Genomic DNA, 24727 nt, shown 5'->3' with positions numbered 1-24727 from the left:
AAATAATTCTGGTTCTAATCAGAAAAAGAACAGAAAACTTTGGTTCCTTATTAAGAAGAAGACAATGGCAAGCCACTCCAGTACTCTTGCCTAGAAAATCGCATGGACAGAGGAGCCTTGTGGGCTGCAGTTCGTGGGGTGGCTACTAATCGGACACGACTGAGCGACTTCACTTTCACTTTCACACATTGGAGAAGGAAATGGCAACCCACTCCAGTGTTCTTGCCTGGAGAATCCCAGGGACGGCGGAGCCTGGTGGGCTGCCGTCTATGGGGTCGCACAGAGTCGGATACGACTGAAGCGATGCAGCAGCAGCAGCATCAGCATAATGCAGGAAAGGTCAGTTCGGCTCCTCTATTTTGGATGCCTGCACTAGAATCCTCCAGCACCGTCTGTCTTTGGGGCAGGCTTGTTACCTGCCTCTTACCACTCAGAGGGCAGAGGTCTTGTCCAGGTGGGGAGCCCACTTGCTCCATTCTTCTGATGTGGGAAAGGCCCAGGCTGAGAGTAGTTAATCTCTAGGCCTTCCTAGTGCTGCTTTCCTGAGCCCTCAGACGAGGCACTGCTGGTGGGGGGTGGTGGACTATGGGCCTCGAAGGGCAGGGGTCCATCGGTGACAATGTGACTGGGCATCCGTGGGGCCAGGGTCTGTGCTAGGGGCTGCGGGGGACAGAGGTGACCAAACCAAGGGAGGTGGTCTGTGGTTGAAGTACCCTGAGGCCCTTGCTCCTCCCCTGGGAGCCCATAACACTTGACAGAGTCAGGCCTGAGGGGTACCCGGTCACTCTCTTGGGCCTCATTTTGTCCCATTTTGAGGCCTCCAGAGGGCACAGGGTAAGGACCGGGGCCTGAGGACTTGGTTCTAGCCATGGGCAGTGGGGGGTGTGTCAGTGTAGGTGTGTGCATGCCCCCACCCTCTCTGGTCCAGAGGGGTGCAAAGGTTCTTGGCAGAGGGAAGCCCTCAGCAAGGTATCCTAGGGCCTGAGGCCTGTAAGTCCTCTGGGTTCTACCCTGAAGTCCCCACTTCTCACCCTCTCACAGAGATGCCTCTACTCACAGTCAGCTTTCTCTCCAGGGGGTTGCCCCCTGCACCCACTAGCTCCCTCCCTGGTCTCCCATGGCACCGAGCCACACAGCCATCTTTCTCCAGACACCTTCCCGGGCTCCTTTGTGGGCTGGTTTGAGGGTGGGTGCACCTGCCGGCTCCCACCTGCCCCCCAGCCTGCTCCCCAGCCCAGCTGGACACCAGGTCTTCTAGGACTGCACCCTTATGGCGAAGGAAGGGGACATGTGCTGGGGAGGGGATGCGTCCTGGGGGAAGGACCGATCAGTGAGGGGAGGCACTTCCTGGGGGTAGGACGCGTCCTTGGCGGGGCTCGGCATAGGGACAGGAGCGTCCTGAGGGGCAGCACGTCCTGGGGGAGCACGCCCTGATGGAGGGCACCTGAGGGCAGAGAGCACAGCCTAGGGGCAGGCACCTCCTGGGGGCGGGCTCTCTGCGGCCCCTCCCCCGCCTGGGCTCCGCCCCCGGGCGCCCCCAGCGGGGCCGCAGCTGGACTGTGCGTCACGGCTGGACCGCGCGCGCGACAGCTGGCCAGCCATGGGGCCAAGAGCGCTGCGGCGCCCCCACTTTTTCCCACTGCTGCTGCTGCTGCTACTCTGCGGTAAGGGGACGCTGGGTCCGGCGCCGGGGCGCCCCAACCTCCTCGGGGGTCGTGGGATCCGCGCGGCCTTTGGCATCCTGCCTCTGCCACCTGGCTGCTCCTCCTCCTCAGCACCGACCTGGCCCAGCCCGGCGCGCCGGGCTCTGGAGGAGCGGTCCCCAGGATGCTCCAGCTGATGGTGACGGACCGGGCTTGGAAGGAAGGCGAAGGGTCTCCTGCGAGCTGTGCTTCGCCAGCGGGCTCGGCCGCTCCTCCCTGCTGCGATGTCCCCGGCCTCCCTGTTCTGGGGCTGGGGACAGGCGGGCGTGTCCATCTCCCTCCTCTCTGTGAGGCCGTGTGCTCCACGGCCGGGGCTCCTGCGTGCACAGCCAGCTCAGAGCTGTGGATGAGAGGAAACCAGAAGTGGGAGTGCTGGATCTTCCTTGCTGTGTCTGTCCTCCGAGGCCAGTGTTTCAGTGTGGGTGTGTACGCCTGTGTCTGGAGCAACTGGCTGGAGGGGACAGAGGGCGGCTTTCTGAGGTTTCCCCTCCCAGATCCCTTCTCCAGCGAGAAAACACGGGGCTCCTGGGAAGACACATTGCTCACAAACTGGGAATGGATTGAATGAAACACTTGTTTTGAAAAATCCTTCTAAGGAAATCATCCAAGAACCAGTGATAGGGTATCCGTGTTTGGGGAGGACTTCCGTGGGAGAGCCTTCCTGAGCTTGGCCAGCTCTGAGAGGGGGAAGCCCTGGCCTGGGGGTCCACTGTCCCCTGGGTCCTTTGGGGTGCTCCCTTGTTCTCACTGGCCTCAGTTTCCCTGACTGTAAGATGTAAAACTGGGCTTGTTTGCGTTGCCACTGTCAGCTTCGATGACCTGGAATTTGGAAAAAGCTGCTTAGGCCCATTGGCGTCTTGAACTCCAGGTTATCTTTCCACTGGTGATGTTTGGGGTGGATAAAGTATGACTTCATTTCATGTTCAGGGGTTAGAGCCGTAGGGTTAGCTGGATTTTTGTGTTAGAGGAAAGAGTGATTGGTGGCTTCCAGAAATCAGGAGATCAGGAGCACACTGATACAGGATTTCAGCAAGCTTCAAATGCAAAGCCCTTGGATGAAGATTTTTTTTTTAATTTTATTTTTTAATTGGAGGATAGTTACTTTTTTTTTTTAAATTTATTTTATTGGAGGCAAATTACCTTACATTAATATATTGGTTGGTTTTGCCATACATTGACATGAATCCGCCCCGGGTGTACATGTGCTCTCCCTCCCGAACCCCCCTCCCACCTCCCTCCTCCCCATATCCTCCCTCCATGTCATCCGCGTGCACCAGCCCCAGGCATCCTGTATCATGCGTCAAACCTGGACTGGTCACTTATGATAATATACATGCTACAATGCCGTTCTCCCCAATCATCCCACCTTCACCCTCTCCCACAGAGTCCCAAAGACTGTTCTATATGTCTATGTCTCTTTTGCAGTCTCGTATACAGGGTTCAGGTTTCCATCTTTCTAAATTCCATATATATGCGTTAGTATACTGTATTGATGTTTTTCTTTCTGGCTTACTTCACTCTGTATAATTGGCTCCAATTTCATCCACCTCATTAAAATGTGCTGGTTTCTGCCAAACAACAATGCAAATCAATCATAATTACATATATATCCCCTCCCTCTCTCCCCTTCCATTCCACCCCTCTAGGTCATCAGAGAGCGCCAGGCTGGGCTCCCTCTGTTATACAGCAGCTTCCAACTTATTATCTGTTTTACACATGGTAGTGTATATTGTCAGTGCTACTCTCTCAATTTGTCCCACCCTCTCCTTCCCCTGCTGTGTACACAAGTCCGTTCTCTACGTCTGGATGGAGATTTTGGTTCTTGTAATGGGAGAAGACTCTGATTCATTATGACGGAAACTGAGGCTCTCCTCACCCACCTACAGCCCGGAATTGAGAAGGACCAAAGGCAGGCCCTGTGGAGAAACCTTCCATGTTAATAGCCTTGGGCTCATGTTGGCATGGTTCTGGGAGCCACCTCATCTTGTCTCATTGGACCCGGTGTCCCTTGCCCACGGAACCTGGGCTCAGGCTCCCCAGCCAGGGTCAGGGTCCAGGTCAACCCCTCAGCAGACGCAGTCCAGTGCTGGCCCCATCAGAGTGAGGACCTCAGGAATTGACTCCTGACTGAGTCAAGGAGATGCACAGAGAGGCAGACCTGCTCACGGGCTCGTACTGGAGGCCATATCAGCCCTGGAGGCTGCTGCATCTTGAAAGAGGGTCCCAAGGCTGCTCTGGATGCTGACACCCCACTATCCCTGAGCTATCTCTGAGCTGTAAAAAGTGGGTACAGGGAGCTGGGTAGAAAGGGGGAGTTGTTCCTAGTGATCATAATGGCCCATTGAGGACAGGCTCTGAAGGACCCACCAGGGAAGGTGCTTTGAGAACTACAAACCCTAATTCAGAAGCAGGTGCTGCTGCACAGGGCCCTGGGGTCGTGAGGTTCAGCAGAAGTCCACTTAGCTAGGGCTCTGCCTCTGTGTCTGTTACTGACCGGGGCTGAAACTGAACTCAGATTTGACTGCTCAATGCTCAAAAATCAGTCTTCAAGGCACAAGGGTTAGTGGGGGAAAAATGCTTTATTCAGGAAGCCAGCAACCTGGGAAGATGGCAGACCACCCAAATCAACTCCAAGTTGCCAACCAGAGGGCAAGAGCTTTTATAATTTTTTAATAATAATTTTATGTTTTTTTAATGTGGGTCATTTTTAAAGTCTTTATTGAATTTGTTGACCAACCTAAGCACCATATTAAAAAGCAGAGACATTACTTTGCCAACAAAGGTCCATCTAGTCAAAGCTATGGTTTTTCCAGTAGTCTTATATGGATGTGAGAGTTGGACCATAAAGAAAGCTGAGTGCAGAAGAATTGAGACTTTTGAACTGTGGTGCTGGAGAAGACTCTTGAGAGTCCCTTGGACTGCAAGGAGATCAAACCAGTCAATCCTAAAGGAAATCAATCCTGAATATTCATTGGAAGGACTGATGCCGAAGCTGAAGTTCCAGTACTTTGGCCACTTGATGTGAAGAGCTGACTTATTAGAAAAGACCCTGATGCTGGGAAAGATTGAAGGCAGGAAGAGAAGGGGACAACAGAGGATGAGATGGTTGGATGGCATCACCAACTCTATGGACATGAGTTTGAGCAAGCTGTGGGAGTTGGTGATGGACCAACATGCCAGGGAAGCCTGGCATGCTGCAGTTCATGGGGTCCCAAAGAATTGGATTCAACTGAGTGACTGAACTGAACTGATTGAATTTGTTACAATATTGCTTCTGTTTTATGTTTTGGTTGTTTGGCCTCAAGGCATGTGGGATCTTAGCTCCCTGATCAGGGACTCAACCTGTACCTCCTGCCCTGGAAGGCAAGGTCTTAACCACTGGACTGCCAGGGAAGTCTCACGGCAAGAGCTTTTAAGGGAAAGCTTCAAGGATGTGCAGGCGGGGGCTATGTGCAGAATAGCACTGCTCAAATTGGAGCAGCTTGTATTATGGCTGCAGTTTGATCATCAGGCCGTTAGCTTTTTCTCCCTGGTGGTTTTAGTATCTGTAAGACAACTCAGGAATATGCATTGGATGGTGTTATCTAAGTTCTTCAGGGAGGAGCTAAAGATTCTGAGACTGCTATAGGCCTAATTGCTACTTTTGTCGTTCTGTGTCTATAATCTTTCAGTCATTAATTCTTTTAAAAATATTTGTTTCTTTTATTTATTTATTCAGCAGTGCTGGGTCTTAGTTGCAGCAGGCAGTCTTTTAGTTGTGGCATGTGAACTTTAGTTGCGACTTATGGGATCTAGTTCCGTGACCAGGGATGGAACCTAGGTCCCTTGCATTGGGAGCATGGAGTCTTAGCCACTGGACCACCAGGGAAGCCCTACAATGTGTGTTAAATAGGCCACAAACAAGCTGTTTTAAATTAGCATAAAATTTGAGTTAAATCATATAAATCAGAATGACTTCCACATACCTCAGTATGTGAAAATTTCTCCTATCATTTTCCCCTTTTGATTGCAAGTCTTTCGGTAGAAAGCATTGATGATAAAAATATTTGTCCCTTGATCATATTTGCTGCTTGCCCTGGGTCTGTCCTCTGCCTTGGTGCTAGTCCTACTTTTCATTTATATGAAAAGTAGTTATTTTTTCATATAAATGAAAAAATTTTTTCAATTATATGAAAAGCCTAGTTATCCATGTTGGAGGAAAACTAATCAGACATAACAAAGGACTACAAAGGTATGCTGAAGTGGGACCTTTTATAGGCTATGTGTATGTGTTAAGTTGCTTCAGTCATGTCTGACTCTTTGCAACCCTATGGACTGTTGCCTGCCAGGCTCTCTGTCCATGGGATTCTCCAGGCAAGAATACTAGAGTGGGTTGCTGTGCTCTACTCCAGGGGATCTTCCCACCCAGGGATTGAACCCATGTCTTTTACGTCTTCTCCATTGACAGACTGTTCTTTGCCACTAGTGCCACCTGGGAAGCCCTTTATAGGTTACAAATCTTATCAGTTTTATCCAATTGTCACACAAATGTTGTACATGCACTTCAGGCAGCAGACTTAAAGCAAGCGGTGATCCATGTCATGAGTAGCTATACTCTTGACAACTTTACTAGGTCAATTTTTCGTTTAATGCTCTCCATGAAGTTTAATAAACCAAATAATCTTGATTAGTTTAATATTTCTTTCAGAGATGCTTCAGGGGCCATTTGGAAAACTCAAAGGTAGCTAGAGAAGGAAACCTAAAATCTCTTATCAAAAACAGCTCAATATTCCAGGAAACATTGCTCTTTTAACAGAGTGAGAAAACCAAACTCCAGTCTTGTATTAGTTTACTTTTGATAATAAAATTCATTTATTTTATTAACTTCAATCTAATATTATTCAATCCTGACCATGCATAAGACTTTTCTTAAGATTCCTTTTACATAAACCTCCACGACTTCTGTATTCATGTAAGTTGTCCCTTATTTTTTCCCCATCTAGAAACGATGAGCTCTAGGGCAAAATTGTTTTTCTTTTTTCTTTAACAAAACTATGTCCATTCTTTTTTTAAAAAAATTATTTATTTAGCTATGCCAGGTCTTAGCTGTGATGCAGGTTCTTTGATCTTTGATCTTCGTCAGGCATGCAAACTCTTCGTTGTGGCATGCGGGATCTTTGTTCCAGCCTGCATATGCTTAGTTGCAGCATATGGGATCTAGTTTCCTGACCAGGGTTTGAACCTGGGCCCCCTGCATTGAGAATGTGGAGTCTTAGCCACTGGCTACCTAACTTTAGTATTCTTGCCTGAAGAATTCCATGGACGGAGGAGCCTGGCAGGCTACAGTCCATTGGGTTGCACAGAGTTGGACACAACTGACTATTATTTTTAGTAGTCTTAATTACATGTTTGTTATAATTTTCATCCTTAAAAACCCTAATCTCTAGCAAAACCCAAAAGGCAAGTAATTGAACTGTTTGTTATACTAACATTTTCTAATTGACAAACTTATAACCATGTTCTATAACCTCTAAAAACATACATTATAGCATAGTTTCTCTCTTTAAAGTGGTACATCTTTAGTTTTTTCTCTCCTGAGCAGCAGCAGCAGCGGCAAGAAGACAAAAGATTGCTAGACTTGTATAGCAATCAATGTTCCCAGTATTTTATCTTAAAAAAATGACCTAGACCTTCAGTGAATTTTTATCATTTAACTTAGCAAAACTCTAAAGTTTCAAGCTATTGAGAATCTAAAAAAATTAAAGCATAGTCATTTCTAAAGAGTTCGTCTAAAAACTGCTACACCATTTTTCTGTTTTACTGCTTATGACAATATCATCATGGCAAATCAGTTTTTTTGTTGATAATTTTTCAATAGATATAACATGAATTTACTGACTTTCAGTAAACCTTTGTACAAGAGAAGTATCATATGTAGCACTGATGACTCTAAAGACATATCTGTATTAATTAACAAATCTTAATACTGGATATTAATTTAATACTTAATATTCTGCAGATCACATGAACCTGAAATTCATTTTGGTTAGTTTTTTGTTGCATTTAGAAATGTTTCATTTGTAAGTGCTCACTTTTCTTTAAGATAGTTAAATAGGGATCATAGATTAATTTTGGTAATTTATAGATTAATTTTGGTAGTATTATCCAAAGATAAAGACACAATTATGATGTGTCTTCCTGGTGGCTCAGGCAGTAAGGAGTCTGCCTGAAGTGCAGGAGACCTGGGTTCAATCCCTGGGTTGGGAAGATCTCCTGGAGAAGAGAATGGCAATCCACTCCAGTATTCTTGTCTGGAGAATTTCATGGACAGAGGAACCTGGCGGGCTACAATCCATGGGGTCATAAACTTACTTGCATTTAAAAAGCCTTCCCCTGCACCCCACCTTTTTTTTTTCCTTTTGGCTTGAAGTTCTACTAATTAACCCAAGGCCTGCTGGCTCAGTTTTGTGCCTTGCCCTTGACCAAACTGTTGGGTTTAGGTATTACTGCCGGGGCGCCTCTCTCTTTGCAGCAGTTGATCCCCATGATCATAAAACATTTAATGGCACTTAGTCTCAGGTTTCCCACTCTAGCAACCTAGAAAAGGCTGTTGTGACTGCCAGTTGGGCTTCTCTGGTGACTTAGCAGTAAAGAATCTGCCTGCAATGCAGGAGCTACAGGAGACATGAGTTCGATCCCTGGGTGGGGAAGATCCCCTGGAGGAGGGCATGGCAACCCACTCCAGTATTCTTGCTTGGGAAAGCCCATGGACAGAGGAGCCTGGAGGGCTGCAGTCCATGGGATCCCAAAGAGTCAGACATGCCTGAAGCGACTGAGCATGCATGCATGCATGTGACTGCCAGTTGGATTCAATCAGTTCAGTCCCCATAACCCTGTGTGGGGACCTAGGAGTGTGGAGTGAAGGATTGCATGTATGGGAAGCTTCTGCCAGTGCCTGGCATACATCCTGTGAACACCTGAGTTTGCTAGCATCTGTGGCTCCCAGGGGCTCACTCGCAGAGCTACCAGACAGAGCGCCTATGCCAGTGTGTCTGTGCATGAACATGGCACTGTCACTGTTTTTGTCACTGGTGGGAGTAATGTCCTGCTGTCGAGCCATCTCCTGTCACACTGGATTCTGTGCACTCAAGTGGGCCCAGGTGCAGTGCTGGATATCAGGTACCCCAGTGATTGCAAGGAGGTGCTTGGCTTAGAGGTGCCTTGGAGGTCCTCTGACGTCACTATATGGAAATTGAGGTCCAGGATGGGGAGGGAACTCGCCAGACCACAAGGACTGAGGGCAGAACGTTCCAGACACCACAGTGTCCCAGCCATACTGGCCATGGCCCATTACTGCGGAGCCCACCGAGGCCATGGTCTGCTTGCTGCTTGTTTTCACTGGAGAAGAATGAGAGCTCCTGTTTTTCATTTCCAAATGACTGGCCGTAAAAGCCTTTTCTCTCGGAAATGCATCTGTTTGGCTGTTTATCATTTCCCAGAGTCTGAAAGTCCCCTAGACAAAAGAAACACAGTCCTGCTTTTTCTTTGTTTCCCTGGTGGAACTGCTGAAATGGTTTTCTATTCCAAGTTAATTCCTGAGACCTTTACTAATGCAGCTGGTAGCCTGAGTGGGCGGCAGCCATCTACCTTCTTGGTGTTGTCAGGAATCTGCATCTTTACCTCATTCTTTTTTTGTTTTTCTTTTCAATTTACTGTTTCATTGAAGGATAATTGCTTTATAGAATTTTGTTATTTTCTGTCAAACATGAATCAGCCATAGGTATACATATATCCTCTCCCTTTTGAACCTCCCTCCCCATCCCACCCTACTAGGTTGATACAGAGCCCCTGTTTGAGTTTCTTGAGACACACAGCAAATTCCCGTTGGCTATCTATTTTACATATGGTAATGTAAGTTTCCATGTTACTTTTTCCATACATGTCACCCTCTCCTCCCCTCTCCCCATGTCCATAAGTCTATTCTCTATGTTTGCTTCTCTTTGCTGCCCTGTAAATGAGTTCTTCAGTACCATTCTTCTAGATTCCATATATATGTGTTAGAATACAATATTTCTCTTTCTCTTTCTGACTCACTTCACTCTGTGTAATAGGTTCTAGGTTCATCCACCTCATCAGAATTGACTCAAATGCATTCCTTTTTATGGCTGAGTAATATTCCATTGTGTATATGTACCACAACTTCTTTATCCATTCATCTGTCGATGGACATCTAGGTTGCTTCCATGTTCTAGCTATTGTAAATAGTGCTACAATGAACAGTGGGATACATGTGCCTTTTTCAATTTTGGTTTCCTCAGGGTATATGCCTAAGGGTGGGATTGCTGGGTCATATGGTGATTTTATTCCTAGTTTTTTAAGGAATCTCCATACTGTCTTCCATAGTGGCTATATCAATTTACATTCCACCAACAGTGCAAGAGTGTTCCCTTTTCTCCACACCCTATCCAGCATTTATTGTTTGTAGACTTTTTGATGATGGCCATTCTCCCTGGTGTGAGGTGATATCTCATTGTAGTTTTGATTTGCATTTCTCTAATAATGAGCAATGTTCAGCATCTTTTCATGTGTTAGCCATCTGTATGTCTTCTTTGGATAAATGTCTGTTTAGGTCTTTTTCCCGCTTTTTGATTGGGTTGTTTGTTTTTCTGGCATTGAGTTGTATGAGCTGCTTGTATATTTTGGAAATTAATCCTTTGTCAATTGTTTCATTTGCTATTATTTTCTACCATTCTGAGGGTTGTCTTTTCACCTTGCTTATAGTTTCCTTTGCTGTGCAAAAGCTTTTAAGTTTAACCAGGTCCCACTTGTTTGCTTTTGTTTTTATTTCTGTTACTCTAGGAAGTGGGTCATAGAGGATCTTGCTTTGATTTATGTCATCATGTGTTCTTCCTATGTTTTCCTGTAAGAGTTTTATAGTTTCTGGTCTTACATTTAGGTCTTTAATCCATTTTGAGTTTATCTTTGTGTATGGCATTTTGAAGTGTTCTAATTTCATTCTTTTACATGTAGCTGTCCAGTTTTCCCAGCACCATTTATTTAAGAGGCTATCTTTGCCCCATTGTATATTCTTGCCTCTTTTGTGAAAAATAAGGTACCCATAGGTGCATGGGTTTATCTCTGGGCTTTCTATCTTGTTCCATTGATCTATGTTTCTGTTTTTGAGCCAGTACTATACTGTATTGATGACTGTAACTTTGTAGTATAATTTGAAGTCAGGAAGGTTGATTCCTCCAATTCCATTCTTCTTTCTCAAGACTGCTTTGGTTATTTGGGTTCTTTTGTGTTTCCATGTGAATTGTGAAATTTTTGTTCTATTTCTGTGAAAAATGCCATTGGTAATTTGATAGGGATTGCATTGAATCTGGTAGATTGCATTTGGTAGTATAGTCATTTTCACAATATTGATTCTTCCTACCCAGGAACATGGAATATATCTCCATCTGTTTATGTCATCTTTGATTTCTTTCATTAGTGTCATAATTTTCTGTGTACAGTTCTTCTGTCTCCTTAGGTAAATTTGTTCCTAGATATTTAATTCTTTTTGTTGCAGTGGTGAATGGGATTGATTCCTTAATTTCTCTTTCTGATTTTTCATTATTAGTATACAGAAATGCAAGTGATTTCTGTGTATTGATTTTGTATCCTGTAACTTTGCTAAATTCACTGATTAGCTCTAGTAATTTTCTGATACTGTCTTTAGGGTTTTCTATGTACAGTATTCCTGGAGAAGGAAATGGCCACCCACTCCAGTATTCTTGCCTGGAGAATTCCATGGACAGAGGAGCCTGGTGGGCTACAGGCCATGGGGTCGCAAAGAGTCAGACATGACTGAGCGACTAACATTATGTACAGTATTATGTCATCTGCAAACAGTGAGAGCTTTACTTCTTTTCCAATCTGGATTCCTTTTATTTCTCTTTCTTCTCTGATTGCTATAGCTAGGACTTCCAGAACTATGTTGAATAATAGTGGTGAAAGTGGACACCCTTGTCTTGTTCCTGATCTTAGGGGGAATGCTTTCAGTTTTTCACCATTAAGGGTAATGTTTGCTGTAGGGTTATCATATATGGCCTTTACTATGTTGAAGTAGGTTCCTTCTATGCCCATTTTTTGAAGTGTTTTAATCATAAATGGGTGCTGAGTTTTGTCAAAGGCTTTTTCTGCATCTATTGAGATTATCATATGATTTTTATCTTTCAATTTGTTAATATGGTGTGTCACATTGATTGGTCTGTGTGTATTGCACAATCCTTGCATACCTGGTATAAACCCAACTTGATCGTGGTGTATGAGCTTTTTGATGTGTTGCTGAGTTCTGTTTGGTACAATTTTGTTGAGGACTTTTGCATCTGTGTTCATCACTGATGCTGGCCTGAAGTTGTGATACTGGCCTTTCCTGTGTTGTCTTTGTTGGTTTTGGTATCAGGGTGATGGTGGCCTTGTAGAATGAGTTTGGAAGTGTCCCTTCCTCTGCAATTTTTTGAAAGAGTTTTAGAAGGATAGGCATTAGCTCTTCTCTAAATGTTTGATAGAATTCTCCTGTGAAGCTATTTGGTTCTGGGCGTTTGTTTTTTGGGAGATTTTTGATCACAGCTTCAATTTCAGTGGTTGTAATTGTGTTGTTCATAATTTCCATTTCTTCCTGGTTCAGTTTTGGAAGATTGAACTTTTCTAAGACTCTGTTTATTTCTTCCAGGTTATCCATAATTATATCCAGGTTATAATGTTTATATATATATATATATATCTCCAGGTTATAATAGTCTCTTATAATCCTTTGTATTTCTGCATTGTCTGTTGTAACCTCTCTTTTTTCTTTCAAATTTTGTTGATTTGATTCTTCTCTCTTTTTTTCTTGATGGGTCTGACTAAAGGTTTGTCAATTTTTTATATATTCTCAAAGAGTCAGCTTTTAGTTTTATTAATCTTTACTATTGTTTCTTTCATTTCTTTTTCACTTATTTCTGCTCGGATCTTTATGACTTCTTTCCTTTACCAAGTTTGGGTTTTTTTGTTCTTCTTTTTCCAATTGTTTTAGGTGTAAAGTTAGGTTGTCTAGTTGATGTTTTCGTGTTTCTTGAGGTAGGATTGTATTGCTATAAACTTCCCTCTTAGAACTGCTTTTGCTTCATCCCATAGGTTTTGAGTTGTCATGTTTTCATTGTCAATGAGATCCATCTCATCTAATGCATCATTTAAGACTTGTGTTTCCTTATTAATTTTCTGTTTTGATGATTTGTCCATTGGTGTGAGTGGGGGGGTGTTAAAGTCTCATACTATTATTGTGCTACTGTCAATTTCTTCTTTTATGTCTGTTGGTGTTTGTCTTATTGAGGTGCTCCTATGTTGGGTGAATAGATATTTACAATTGTTATGTCTTCCTCTTGAGTTGATCCCTTGATCATTATGTAGTGTCCTTCTTTATCTCTTGTAATATTCTTTATTTTAAGGTCTATTTTGTCTGATATGAGGATTGCTACTCTAGCTTTCTTTTGCTTCTGATTTTCATGGAATATATTTTCCCATCCTTTCACTTTCAGTCTATATGTGTCTTTAGGTCTGAAGTGGGTTTCTTGTAGACATCATATGTATGGGTCTTGTTTTTGCATACATTCAGCCAGTCTGTACCTTTTGTTTGGAGTATTTAATCCATTTACATTTAAAGTAATTATTGACATATATGTTCCTATTGCCATTTTCTTAATTGTTTGGGATTGATTCTTCTCTTGTATTTCTTGACTATATAAGTCCCCTTAACATTTGTTGTAAAGCTGGTTTGGTGGTACTGAATTCTCTGCACTTTTGCTTGTCTGAAAAGCTTTGTTTTTTTTCCCTTTTTTTTTTAATTTTACAATATTATATTGGTTGGTTTTGCCATACATTGACATGAATTCGCCCCAGGTTTACATAAGTTCCCCCTCCTGAACCCCCCCTCCCACCTCCCTCCTACCTTTATCCTCCCTCTGGGTCATCCCCACATGCCAGCCCAAAAGATTTTACTTCTCCATCAATTTTAAATGAGATCCTTGCCAGGTACAATAATCTTGGTTGTAGATTTTTCCCTTTCAGTACTTTAAATATATCCTGCCATTCCCTTCTGGCCTGAAGAGTTTCTGCTGAAAGATCAGCTTTTAAGCATATGGGATTTCCCTTGTTTGTTACTTGTTGCTTCTTCCTTGCTGCTTTTAATACTCTTTCTTGTATTTAGTCTTTGTTAGCTTGATTAGTATGTGTCTTGGCATGTTTCTCCTTGGGTTTATCCTGTATGGAACTCTTTGTGCCTCTTGAACTTGATTGACTATTTCCTTTTCCATGTTGGGGAAATTTTCAACTATAATCTCTTCAAAAAATTTCTCATACCCTTTCTTTTTCTCTTCTTCTTCTGGGACCCCTATAATTTGAATGTTGGTGCTTTTGATATTGTCCCAGATGTCTGAGACTAGCCTCAGTTCTTTTCATTCTTTTTACTTTATTCTGCTCTTCAGAAATTATTTCCACCATTTTATCTTCCAGCTCTCTGATTTGTTCTTCTGATTCAGATATTCTGCTATTAATTCCTTCTAGAGTATTTTTAATTTCAGTAATTGTGTTGTTTGTCTCTGTGTGTTTATTCTTTAATTCTTCTAGGTCTCTGTTAATTGATTCTTGTATTTTCTCTATTTTGTTTTCAAGGCGTTTGATCATCTTTACTATCATTATTCTGAATTCTTTTTCAGGGAGTTTGCCTATTTCCTCTTCATTTATTTGAACTTCAGTGTTTCTAGTTTGTTCCTTCATTTGTGTAGTAGTTCTCTGTTGTTTCATTTTTTTTTTTTAAATTATTGTGTTTGAGGTCTCCTTTTCCCAGGCTTCAGGGTTGAATTCTTTCTTCCTTTTGGTTTCTGCCCTCCTAAGGTTGGTCCAGTGGTTTGTGTGAGCTTCTATAGGGTGAGATTTGTGCTGAGTTTTTGTTTGTTTGTTTTTCCTCTGATGGGCAAGGCTGAGTGAAGTGGTAATCCTGTCTGCTGATGACTGGATTTGTATTTTTGTTTTGTTTGTTTAGATGAGGCATCCTGCACTGGGTGCTACTGGTGGTTGGGTGATGTGGGTCTTATATTCAAGTGGTTTACTTTGTGTGAGTTCTCACTATTTGATACTTCCTAGGGTTAGTTCTCTGGTAGTCTAGGGTCTTGGAGTCAGTGCTCCCACTCCAAAGGCTCAGGACTTGATCCCTAAAATTCAGTGAAGAAAGAGCATGGACGTTCCAAAATCATCTATCTTCTTTTCTTTGAAACAGCAGTCAATTCTGGCATTTAAAGACTTTCCAAGTGTTTCATTCAGCGACTTGTAAATCTCACTTATATTCTCAAAGGCAAACCTCAAGCTCACCAAAGAGGAAAGTTTTACTTCCATGTCCCAGTCTTGGTACCACTGAGCCCAGCCCCACATCCCTCTTCTCTCCTTGGTGTTGGACTTTAGACAGATACCTTGCCACCTCCCATTCCAGTACCAGAAACGTTACTTCAGTCTTATAACACTGGATGGATTGTTGGGTTTTGCTGGGAGTTCCTTAAGCCTGTGCATCAGAATTGGTGCTGTACTTACCTGTCCCTCCATCTCCTCATGGAGGTCACTTTACAGGTGTCCCATGGTGCCTGTCCTGTGCATCCTCATAGCACACTGCCCACTCCCCCCACAGGCAGGAGAAGTTATCCCAGGAAACTCACCTCAGGATGTCACGTGGTCCTTGATGGCGCATCCTCAACCTGCTCTGGCCAGGCCCCTGGGGTGTTGGTGTGTGGCGATTCTGGGACATATGGAGATTCTGGTCTATCAGGAAGGAGGAAGGGAGAGAAGGAAGGAATTCCAAGAGGGAGGATGTGCAGGGGGGAGGAGGAGGATAAGATGGAGGAGGAGGAAGCACTGAACCGGGTCTCAGTGATCCGACAGGTGGTGGCTGGGTTAGGCTGAGGATGTCCAGATGTTCTAGGTCCAGGGGTCCAGGCCCAGAGGATTAAAGTCCAGATCATCCAGGTCCATGGATCCAGGTCCAGCTGGGTTTTGATGGTGGTACAGGGGGTCTAGATGGCCAGGTCCAGTTGGGCTGCACCTGGAAGGAGTGGCAGCACCAGTAGGGGCAAACTATGTTATGAGACCTGCCTGACTCATGCCTGTGGGTGGAGGGCAGCACTCAGGAGACCCATGTAGGATACCCTGCAAAGACTGTCAGCCAGGCCCAGGAATGGGCACACGACTGGATGTGGAGGACATGAAGTGGACTGGAGCCTGTGTTGGGGTGCCTGTCAATGAGCTGCAAGGAAAAGATGCCTGTGCAACAGGGTGGCCGGAGAGAATGGAGCACAGGTGGACTTCTCAGCTGCCTCCACACAGCCCGAGAGCCTGTGAACCCCAGAATCACTGACTCCAGGCCTGCACGGCCTGGACCCAAGGCTGCATGTGGGTTTGGCCCCCCACCCTGTTACTGTGCAAGTGGTCACAGGGACCCTGTCTTGTTGGGCTGTTGCGGGGCTCAGCGAGTTGGACCACACTTAGGACAGGGCACTCAGTGGACACTGGTCAGTACTGAAGCTGAGGGAAGCCTGGCAAAGGGCAGCCAGGCCAGCGTTCATTTCCAGAAGGGGAAACTGAGGCTCAGAGAGGAGAGTGAGTGCATCTGGGCTGGGAATAGAGTCACGGTGAACATGCAAGGCTTTTCAACCACCTCCGACTCCTCAACTCTCCCACTGTCTGTCTCTTAACTCTGCAGAGTGTGGGCAGGGCCTCTCAGCACCTGGAACTTGTCAGAGATTAGCATCTTGGTGCTGCAGGCCTAGTGGCTCAGAATCTTCATTGCACAAGATCTCCGTGCCTGTGTGCACGTAATTGTGAGCAAGCATTGCTTTCCCTATTTGTTTGCAGCTCTGGCAGTACATTGGAATCACGCAGGGGTGGTCTTTTTGGTTTTTGTTTTTTTAACAAATACGAATGTTTGGTCCCAATCTCAGAGTCACCCTTGCCATGGGCCAGGGCTGTGGCCTCAGGGAGTATGGGTGTGCAGCCAAGTCAGACACCTTTGTCCCACCTCACATGGTCATCCTGAGAGACTCAGTGCTGAGAGGGGCTGGGAGGGAGGCCCCTAGCCCCAGAGATCTTCCGGTGGGCTCAGGTATGGTGGTCTGCACCAGCCTCAGAGGGGAATGGCTTTATTCTGCCTTCAGTAGAATTGTATTACAATAGATTGTTTCCATCAAGGACTTCAGAATCGAGAGCTGTGTTAAAATAGAACTGGATCGACAGCCTGGGGGCACATAAGCGAGACCTGCTGCAGCCTGGGAAGGGGGCTAGGTGGCTGGGGGTCCAGGCAGAGTGGTGTGTGGGTGGGGCAGTTGTGGCCAGATGGAGACAAGTTGAAAGAGATGCATGACTATTAACTAGTGAAAGCACCCAGAATCAGTACCACTCTCTTTTATAAAGGAGGAGACATAGGCCCAGCAAGGTGAAGGGTTTGTCCAGAGTCACACAGCAAACCAGTGACTCCAAGGGGGTGGGGCTGGGCATCTAGTGGTTGTGGTTAACTTCAGAAGGGCACCCTCTTCCTGCAGAGATGGCAAGGCTCTTCTTTGAGGGGTGTCAGCTTCTGGCTTGGCTGCTGCTTGCCTGGGACCCCACAATGTGAAGGTTCTGAGTCTCAGGGTGGGTTCAGTGGGGGAGTGTGGAGTTTGAAAACCCACCTCTGCCTTTTGTTAGGTTTTAAATAAACTGGGAAGGCCTGCACATCTGCACTAGTCTGCCTTTGGGTCCAGCCTCCAATGTCACTTCTTCCCCTTTCACCCAACTACTGTTAATGAATTGAGTCTTTAATAATTATGGAAAGACTCATCTCTGGTGATACTCTTGGCACTGAACTATACTTTGTCCAGTATTAATGTAGCCACTCCACCTTTCTTTTGATTAGTGGTAGCATGGCATATTGTTCCCCACCTTTTCCTCTGAATCTATTTGAGTCATTTTAAGGTAGGGTACGTATAAATAGCCTGTGATTGGATTTTGGATTTTGCCTTTTGATTTCATCTAATAATCCTTGTTTTATGTTTTGAATTTTGGCTGTGCCATGTGGTATGTAGGATCTTAGCTCCCTGACTAGGGGTTGAACCTGTGCCCCCTGCAGTCAAAGCTTGGAGTCTTAACCACTGTACTACCAAGAAAGTCCTAACAATTTTTATTTCTTTATTGAGGTACTAACACCATTTACTTTCAATGTGATAATTTATTGATATGGTTAGTTTTAAATCTACCATGGTACCATCAGTTCTTGCCCCCACTTCTCTTTTTCTGCCTTCTTTTAGACTTTGTATTTTTTTCCCACTTTTATTTTTTTGCATTTTTTTCCCACTTTTTTATTTCTCCTTCTTCCCCTTCACTAATTGGCAGTAATTATTATTTTTTGATTACTGTAGTGGTTGCTTTAGGATTTGTAGTATGTATCTTTAACTTATCACAGTCTAAGTGATATTATATCAATTCATGTAAAGAACAAGAACCTTCCAAACCTTCCATTCCTTTTTTACCCCCTGTGTCACATGACTTGTGGGATCTTAGTTCCCCAACCAGGGACTGAACCCGGGTCCTGGCAGGGAAAGCACTGAGTCCTAACCACTGGACCACCAGGGAATTCCCCTTTTGCCTATTTTTAAATGAGTCATTGCTCTTGTTTAATAGTCATAAGAGTTCTTTATATATTTTAGATACAAACCCTGTATCAGATATATGATTTTCATATATTTGCTTTCATTCTGTGGGATGTCTTCACTCTTTCAATGGTATCTTTTGAAGCACAAAAGTCTAAAAATTTGATATAGTTCAATTTCTATATTTTTCTTTTGTTTGTATTTTTAGTGTCATATGAGAAGCCTTCCTCTTATACAAGGACACAGTGACTTTCTCCTCTATATTTACTTTATTTAAATGTTTTATTTATTCATTTTGGGCTATGTTGGGTCTTTGTTGCTTCATGCAGGCTTTCTCTAGTTGCAGAGAGCAATGAGAGCTACTCTCTAGTTGTGATACGCGGGTTTCTCATTGCAGTGGCTTCTCTTGTTGCAGACCATGGGCTCTAGGTGCTTGGGCTTCAGTAGTTGTGGTGTATGGACTTATTTGCCCCCATGGCACGTGGATTTTCCCAGACCAGAGATTGAACCCGTGTCCCCTGCCTTGGCAGGTAGATTCTTAACCACTGGACCACCAGGGAAGTCCTCTCTATTTTATCCCACTGGAACCCATCTTCCCTCAGCCTCTCCGCTCCCGAGACCCCCATCTCTCTGGATGCTGCCCTCCCCTAGCTTGCTTCTTTCCATGCCTCGCTAGAGGACTTCTTTCTGTGACCCCTCTGGGTCCTGTCTTGGTGACACCTCAACGTGGGTTTCTCTTTCTGCACTGGCTTCGACCTTCTTGAGTTACATGGAGGCCAAGGTGATGGAAGAAGACCCCAGCTGACCTTGAGGGGCATCAGCACGAGGCTTCAAGGGTCATGACAGCACCTAGCCTTCCTAGTGATGCTCACAACTCTCTCCTCTCTAGGGGAGTCTCCCCCTGTGGGTGGCTGCAATGAGAAGCGTATGTTGGCCATGCTGCCCCGCTGCAGCAAAACCTTCGCCGAAAAGATGAAGAAGGTAGAGGTCTGGAAGTGGTGCAACCTCTCGGAGTTCATCGTGTGAGTGTCCCTGCCCATGCCCTGCCCTTGCCCTGCCCACCGCGCCTGTGGTCCCCAAGTTCCGAGGTTCATTCCAAGCCTCCCAGCCCCTCACTCCCCTCACTGACCACACTGGCTGCTCCAGATTGAACACTCCAGGTTGTGCATCCCCCATTCTGAGTGTGGTCATTTCTGTGGGAACCACTGACACCCACTCCCCTTCCTGAATGTGGTTGGTGCCCTGCCCTGGGGTGCCTGCCTCTCTTCATGGTCCGTGCTGGGTGGCGTTGTGATTTTGGGTTTTCCTGACAGCACCAACCAGGGCTGGGTTGGTAGTCAGGACCAACAGAGAAACTGAGTCCCACTGGTTTCTACCTGGTGTGGTGGGGGCAGTGCCCCACCACAGAGGGCCCCACTTTCTAGAAGCTTCTGAGATATTTTTTATCTCCTGTGATCACACCCAGCATCAAGTGTCTAGGTACACCTTTCACCTCCTTGGAAATCACTGATGGCCTGTGCCTACCTTCCCCCATTTCCAACTTAGAAGTCTCTACCTGGCACACTGCTGGTGGCTGCTGCATTCAACCTGTCCTGTGGACCATGCCTGCCTGGGACCCCTGGATTTCTATCAGTTGCATCAGCCCTTTCCACTCTAAGACCCTGGCCCCTATGCTCTCTGTTCCCAGTGGCTGTTCTATGGGTTTCCATGGCCATCTCCCTAGGGGACAGTGGCTCTTTGTGGGCACATCCACAGCCCCCTCATGGACTCCACACATAGCTGTTCACTGAACCAAATGGAACAAAATTTCTGTGTCTGCTGGGAAAGGGGAGTGGGGGTTCAGGAAGGGCCTTGGCCAGGCTTTATATTGTCCTTGGAACCTGACCTGAACGCCAAGCCCAGAGTGGACACACAGGGGTGGAGGTTTAGGGAGGAGGTGTGAGTTTCCTGTCCTGGGCTTCTGTCACCTGCTAAAGCCTCAGTGAGATCAAACAGACATCCAGCCCCAGGGCTGGAGGACAGTAGAGGGGTCAGCCAGGAGGGGGTCTTGGAGTTGAGGAGAGAGGGCCAATGTCTACTGGACTAGGGAAAAGTTTGCTGGCGGAAGAGGGAATCTGCCAGGGGCAGTTTACCTGGCTTCTGGGTTCCACATCCCAACTTTCCCCTCTGCACCATGACTGCATTTTTGCTCATTGTGAGAGCACCCCCAGGGGCTGGAGGGAAGGTGCTCTGGGAGACAGATTGACGGGAGGGCATGGAAAGGCCCTGGGGTGGTGACCAGAGTTGCTTGGGAAGTACGGAGCTTGTCATGACCCTGGTTCCATGATGTCACACAAATGGCAGCTTCCTTGGGAAGAAACCTTGATTTTATCTCCAGTTTGAACGCACACTGGTAAGTTAACAGCACCTGGGACTGTGTGTGGAAAGGTGTGCATCCCTGCCTCATCTGCCTTCCCAGCCCTGGGAGGGGTGGGGTGCTGGGCTGTGGGTGTTGACTTCTGCAACTGTTGCCTTGTGCCTGAGTGCCTGACCTTTGCTGTCTTTTATTGTAACAACATTTTCTGTCACAATACGGAGTCAGTTCCCCATGATCTTGAGAAGCAGCAAGCGTGGGCAGTCTGCACATGGCCCCCTGTAGGTCTCAGCTCTGCCCAAGCCCTAGCCTTTGGGACTCACCCGTGACCTCACTGAGAACTTACTATGTGCCAGGCACTTACCAGAAGTGTATTCACAGCACCTAATTTGGTCTTTTCACCAAGGTGGGGCCTTTCACCTAATAAGGTCCATTCATTACCTTATTGGCTGAGAATTATGAACCCCATTTACAGGTGGAGAAACTGAGGCTCAGGGAGGCTAAGTAATGTGGGCAAAGTCAGGAAGATGGTCAGCCAAGCTGAGATTGGAAGATATCGGTTCCACTTCCTGAGCCCTAAGCTGCTATCTTGTGCTGTTTTCTGTGCATGGGGGTCACATGGGCCTCAAATCACTCTCCACCTCCTGCTCCTTGTACCTCGTCTCAGTTGCACTGAGTTCTGGGGCGGGTAGGGGCTCTGCAGGGTGTTGGGTTAGAAGCTCTGGGGTGGCAGGCCATGGATGGGGCCCAGTGGGAGGGGTGGGTCTTGGGGGTGACGTCTGCCTGAGGACCTGGTTAGTGAGGCGACCCAGAGCCTGGACCCATCCCAAGGACCACATCATGGCTCTGCACGTGGATTCCAGGCTGTAGCCTTTGTTCCTGCTCTCTTTTGCCTTGTGTGGCTCTTCCTTGCCTGCACTACCTGAGGGGTGTGGGCAGATGTGTGCCTGACCAAACAGCCAAACAGTTTGGGCTGGGAAACTGATTGCCACAGGGCCACCAGGAGGAGTGGCGAAGGGTCTGGCTGAATGGATCCGCTGTCCTGTTTCCCACTGCCTTTCCAGGCAGAGATGAGGCTGTGTACAGGAAACTCCTTGCAGGAAGTGGATCCTTCCTGTTGCTCAGGCCACCCTTCCTGGGTCAGTACCGGAAGGAGGAGGGTGGTTGCAAAGCCTAGTTCCCATGGGGAGCTGAGGCAGGAACCCCTTCCTGCCCCATACCTGTCCCGTGTGAAGCACTTTGCCAGGGAGGCAGTGGCTGGAGCGGCACACTGAGGCAGATGTTCAACCAGCCCTCTGACCAGAGCATCTTGAACAATGGCTGACAGTCTAGGTCAGCAGCCCCAGAGGCCAGTAATCCTCGGTCAGCGGGCTTTTGGGTTGAATTCTGGGGACTGCTAGTGGTAACCCTTGGCTGGCCACACGGACCATCAGGAGCCTGGCTGTTTGATGGACGTGGTTCCTCATTTGTGGCTTGCTAAATGCCTTTCCAGGTTTGGTCAACACAGACAGGAAGACCCTGGGCAGAGGGGGTCCCATGTGTCCTGTCAGGTGGGGGCTGAGGAAGGTAACTTTGGAGAGGAGGACAGGTTGGGGCTGGGCTCACAGGTGGGATGCCCCCCCCCCCCACCTCCTCACACCACCAAGTCAGGTAAATGAAGGCAGGTTAACTTGACTGGGAGGCAGCCAGCCCTTGGCCTCAGAGAGATCTCTTCCCCTGGGAGGCCCATATAGTGGTCCTAGGTGAGAAGGGCTTTGCAGGTCAAGGGGCTGTGACCTTTGGCCTTGGAGAAAGAGACCAGGCTCAGAATATCCTCTGGGGAGACCTGGGGGTGCTGGCACCCTGGGGGCTGAGTCCAGACCTGGGGTGTTGGGAGTTTCTTTCCTTGTAGGAAGGAGGTGACAGTGTGGATGAACATGATGAGGGCAGGGATGATGTACGAGATGCAGACGGGGGCATGGGTATATTTTGGGGAGCTCATGGTCTCAGAGTTTTTTGCAGGGTATGGGGCCACCACGAGAGAACCTCAGGGCAAGGACGCCAGGGGGATGGGTACCGCCAGACCAGCAGGCCCAAGAGAGGCTGTAGCACGAGGCCACTCTTCCCATGTGGCCTGGGGCCATGCTGAGAACCGGTGGCCACACAGCACTGCCCCCATTTTCCTGTAAGTCAGGGCCAAAGTTAGAAGGGGTGGGGGAGCTGAATGGTCAAACTCTCTGCCTTCATAGGTACTACGAGAGCTTCACCAACTGCACGGAGGTGGAGACCAACGTGGTGGGTTGCTACTGGCCCAACCCCTTGGCTGAGAGCTTCATCGCCGGCGTCCATAGGCAGTTCTTCCAAAACTGCTCGGTGGACAGGCAAGACTGGGAGGACCCCCCAGACGAAATTCTCATCCCGCTGATCACCGTGCCCGTCCTGCTGACCATCGCCATGACTGGTGTGGTGGTGTGGCGCAGCAAACACACCGATCAGGTGTTGTGAGGGCCTGGTGAGCCCGAGGGGCCATGCCTGGAGAGATGGAAGAAAAGTTCTGCAGGGCTGATTGAGCTGGTGCTTCAGCAGCCCCGAAACTTGCCCCGGCGGTCTTGGGCTGGTGATAGAGAAAACGTGCTATGGTTGGAGCTTGTGTACTGGGCACAGATCACCACTGATTCACTTGCGCTGTCCCAGGCTGGGCTGGGGTCTCTGGTGTTCCCAGTACCAAGTCCCTTAGGGCCCTGCCCTGGCCTAACCTTGACCCCGCCTCCCAACTGACTCTACCCCTCACCCCATCTCCCACTCTGACCCCACCCCTGGCCCTGGCCCCACCTCCTAGTCTGACTCCACCCCTGGTCCTGGCCCCACCTCCTACTCTGACCCCACCCCAGCCTTGGCCCTACCTCCTATTCTGACTCCACCTCCTACTCTGACTTCACCCAGTCCTGACCCCACCTCCTACTCTGACTCCACCTCCTACTCTGACTCCACCTCCTATTCTGACTCCATCCCCACCCCTGAGCCCTCTCCCAGCCCTGACCCCACCTCCTATTCTGGCTCCACCTCCCACTCTGACTCCACCCCTGGCCCTGACCCACCTCCTACTCTGACACCACCCCCCAGCCCTGGCCCTACCACAGTGGCACTGCTCTGAAAAGGTGTGCCTATTCCCATCCAACTCCGGTACTCTTGCCTGGAAAATTCCATGGATGGAGGAGCCTGGTAGGCTTCAGTCCATGCGGTCGCAAAGAGTCGGACACGACTGAGCGACTTCACTTTCTTTCATTCCCACATGGCTGGGGGTGGGGCAGTAAAGAGTGTCGGAGGGGGCGGGTCCTCGCTTTGCAGGCCTTGGGTCCTCTTGATGGCGAGCCCACTTAGAATCTGGAAGACAGAATTGAACTGGGAGCTCCAAGGAGCCACAGGATAGCTTGCGACCTGCGGTCTGTGGCCGCAGCTGGTGTGGGCCTCCTTGGTAATGGGCCCCTCTATGAGCAAGGCCTCGGGTTAGGGGCCTTGTGTGCTCTGCTGGCTGAGCTCTGTCTGCTGTGCCTGTGCTTTTTGTGAGTAAAGAGACATGCTACTTCTGGGGTTTCCAGTTTTATTCCAGGGAATTCACAGAGATTCTATCCGGCCTCTTAGAACTGGCCAGTCCCCCAGGCCCATTTTACAGACGGAGTGATTGAGGTTCCAGGAGGTCAGAGGTCAGAGCAGCAAAGAGAGCATCACACCAGGGGAGTGTGGGCAGGCGGGAGGTATCTGCTATCCAGCTCTCAGAGGTTTTGTGTTTCCCACTGGCTCCCTGCGCTTTGAGGATGGAGGGGAGACTTCATCTTTCCGGCATTTCGAGGTTGCCTCTGGCTTGCCAGGATCCCCGCCTGGTCCTGGGGACCTGGGAGCAACTGGTGGAGGCGCTTTGTCCGCAGGCCTCTCTCTGGTCCCCTGCGGCGTTCCAGTTCCGCAGCTGATTCTTTCGAATGTGGGCGGTTGACTTCAGCACCGTCTTGCTGGGGCCTAGAAGTGGG

The 24727-nt window shown here is 47.4% G+C and overlaps 1 protein-coding gene across 1 annotated transcript; it reads left to right on the top strand.

Annotated features, from left to right (window-relative positions):
- The first annotated feature begins 1510 nt into the window (after window positions 1-1510).
- RAMP3 (receptor activity modifying protein 3) lies at window positions 1511-24289 on the top strand. The gene is made up of 3 exons (XM_055421071.2): window positions 1511-1664; window positions 19260-19392; window positions 22952-24289. The coding sequence occupies exons 1-3, from the start codon at window positions 1601-1603 to the stop codon at window positions 23205-23207; spliced, it is 453 nt and encodes a 150-aa protein (XP_055277046.1). The 5' UTR covers window positions 1511-1600; the 3' UTR covers window positions 23208-24289.
- Window positions 24290-24727: the final 438 nt, after the last annotated feature.

This window comes from Moschus berezovskii, chromosome 3 (assembly GCF_049115385.1).
Source record: "Moschus berezovskii isolate FMDL1 chromosome 3, NW_MosBer_1.0, whole genome shotgun sequence".
In the NCBI taxonomy this organism is placed as follows: Eukaryota; Metazoa; Chordata; class Mammalia; order Artiodactyla; family Moschidae; genus Moschus; species Moschus berezovskii.
Note: the sequence above shows the minus strand (reverse complement) of the source record. Positions and strands in the feature narration are given on the sequence as shown.

Excerpts from the sequence above, each read along its gene's own strand:
- RAMP3 (XM_055421071.2), top strand. The coding sequence starts at position 1,601 with ATGGGGCCAAGAGCGCTGCGGCGCCCCCACTTTTTCCCACTGCTGCTG. Across the intron at positions 1,665-19,259 it reads GCTGCTGCTGCTACTCTGCG|GGGAGTCTCCCCCTGTGGGT; the intron begins GTAAGGGGACGC and ends TCTCCTCTCTAG. Across the intron at positions 19,393-22,951 it reads AACCTCTCGGAGTTCATCGT|GTACTACGAGAGCTTCACCA; the intron begins GTGAGTGTCCCT and ends CTGCCTTCATAG.